Source organism: Nilaparvata lugens, chromosome X (genome assembly GCF_014356525.2).
Source record: "Nilaparvata lugens isolate BPH chromosome X, ASM1435652v1, whole genome shotgun sequence".
In the NCBI taxonomy this organism is placed as follows: Eukaryota; Metazoa; Arthropoda; class Insecta; order Hemiptera; family Delphacidae; genus Nilaparvata; species Nilaparvata lugens.
The window spans coordinates 25,429,409-25,431,949 of record NC_052518.1 but is presented as its reverse complement, the minus strand read 5'-3'; the positions used below and the strand labels follow the sequence as shown (position 1 = coordinate 25,431,949).

General features: G+C 35.6%; 1 protein-coding gene across 1 annotated transcript; it reads left to right on the top strand.

Annotated features, from left to right (window-relative positions):
- The first annotated feature begins 215 nt into the window (after positions 1 to 215).
- LOC111044202 lies at positions 216 to 887 on the top strand. Its single transcript, XM_022329286.1, has one exon. The coding sequence runs from the start codon at positions 216 to 218 to the stop codon at positions 885 to 887; it is 672 nt and encodes a 223-aa protein (XP_022184978.1).
- Positions 888 to 2,541: the final 1,654 nt, after the last annotated feature.

Sequence of the window (2,541 nt, the reverse complement as noted above, 5' to 3'; positions counted from 1 at the left end):
ACAACGAAATTTGGCGTTGCGACCTGTGTAAGAAGAGTGGAAGGAAAAGTATGCAGGTAGAATCATTACTGAGCAGGGATGACATCAATTTGAACGACGTTCACAATCTACTTCAGGAAATGAGAGAAGAAAACAAAAATCAAATCAAGGTTTTGGATAGAGAGTTAAGGAAATCATTAGAGTCATGTCATGAGAATATTGAAGAGCTGAAAAGAATGATATCTGACCAACTAACTATCATCAACGAATACAAAACTAATCACGAATCACTGATGACAGAAAACTCCAACCTAAAGAAGAAATGCAACGACCTCGAGACCCGTTTGGAGGACCTGGAACAGTATTCGCGGGCAAATAGCATCGAGATCAACGGAATCCCTGAGGATAAAAATGAAGACATCATTCAGATCGTGAAAAACGTTGGTCATGGACTGGGCGTGCCGGTGCAAGAACAGGATATTGTCGCATGTCATCGCCTTGGCTCTCCAAATAAAGACGGGGTGCGTACTAGGGAAATTATCGTCAAGTTTGTGAGAAGATTAGTGAAAGAAAACCTACTCCAACAAAGAAGAGTTAAACGGAATTTCAATACGAGGGACATTGGTATAATGGATCGAACGACCGAGGCTGTTTATATCAATGAAAGCCTGAGCGTTGCGCGACGCAAGATTTTCAACGAGCTGAAGATCATGAAGAAAGATAACCTCCTTCAATACGTGTGGGTGCGAAACGGAAAGGTGCTGACGCGAGCGCATGATGGAGCCAAAGTTGTCGCTGTTACAACACTCGATCAGGTGAGCGCCCTAAAGCTAAAGAATACAGGTAAACAGTTATCGCCCTCCAAGCAGAATCAGCTGATACAGATAACAAATCCACGATCGAAATGAACAAGACTCTCACTACAATGTATTATTAGACTCTTTAATAATAAATTATGAAAATAATTTAGTACTTATTCATCAGAATATTAGAAGTTTTAGAAAAAACTTTGATCTATTCCTAATCAACATGCAAAATTTAGAGAAGGTGCCCGACATCATGATCTTGAGTGGAATATGGATAGGCAGTAATGAATTGGACTCTTACAGAATCTCAAACTATGTTATTTATTCAAAATGCAACAGTAGAATAAGAGCTGGCGGAATAATAGTATATGTTTCCGAATCTTTGTCTAGTGATAGCATATCTGTTGATAACTTCCTTTCTGCTGATATTGTTAGGGTTCAAATATGAATAGAAAAAAGTGTATGTCTAGAAATTGTTCCTATCTATAGACTGCAAGAGTTCACGATAAATTCGTCCAACGAGGAATTAAACCCTTTCCTTGAAATGATTAAAAGTGCAAACCTTATCGTAGATCTTAATATAGATTTGTTAAAGCCAATCTCAGACGATTATAAAATTATTATGTCAAGTCATGGGCTCTTATCACACATAAATTTTCCCACTCGATCATTCAACAACTCCAATACATGTGTCAATCACATTTTCTCAAGACAGAAAATAGGCTCCACCTATGGAATAAACTGCTTTATAATTGATAGTAATATTACCGATCATAGAATGATCTCTGCATGTTTTGATTATTACAAATTAGGGAACAAACAAAACTGAAAATCAATCATATAACTTTACTCTTCTTTCACGTCTACTCCGAGAAACCAATTGGAATGACGTTTTTAGGGGTGACGTTTCTATGGGGTTTGAAATTTTCTTAAATAAACCTTTCTCATGTATGGAATCAGCTCAGAATATTTAAAAAACAAAATTCAAAACGAAATTGAAGCCTTGGATGAACGACATTCTCTTAATCCAAATCGAAAGAAAGAACTCTCTTTAAAAAAAAATGTTTGAGGCATCCTGGAAATCTTTAAATTAAATTAGAATATAATGTTTTCAAACATGTTTTACGATCTCAGATTGAACAAACAAGAAACTTGTACTACAGAAGATTATTTGAGAGCAATAAAATGAATGCAAAAAACAATGGCAGACGATAAATCATGTAATATTGGAAATGTTTAATAATTTTTTTTTGTACAATAGCTGGAGGTCTTAGAGATGAGATAATGTTGGATATTCCTTCTCAACCCCCAAAATAATAACACAAACTCCGAAATTTTCATGAGAACTTTAATAAGCGATAGCATTTTTTTCCACCCAACATCAGTCCAAGAGATTACAAATATAGTAAATTCACTCGGCAATCGAAAAGCTCCTGGATTCGACCCTGTTATTTTAAAACATGTTTTACCTGATATTGAAGATATTTTGGTATACCTATTCAACTTGAGTCTCAGTTCTGGTTTGTTCCCCGAGACATTGAAAAAACTATAATAAAACCTTTGTACTCTGTAACTTTTGTCTCTGTTCTCAAAAATCCTAGAGAAGGTTGTCAAGGCCCGCTTAGTTCACTTTTTGTCAAAACACAATTTTTTTAGTAATAACCAGTATAGTTTCAGAGAGGGATTAAATACTGAAGAGGCTTTGCTCGACTTCATGACTAAAGTATATAGGACACTCAATGATGGAAACATGTAT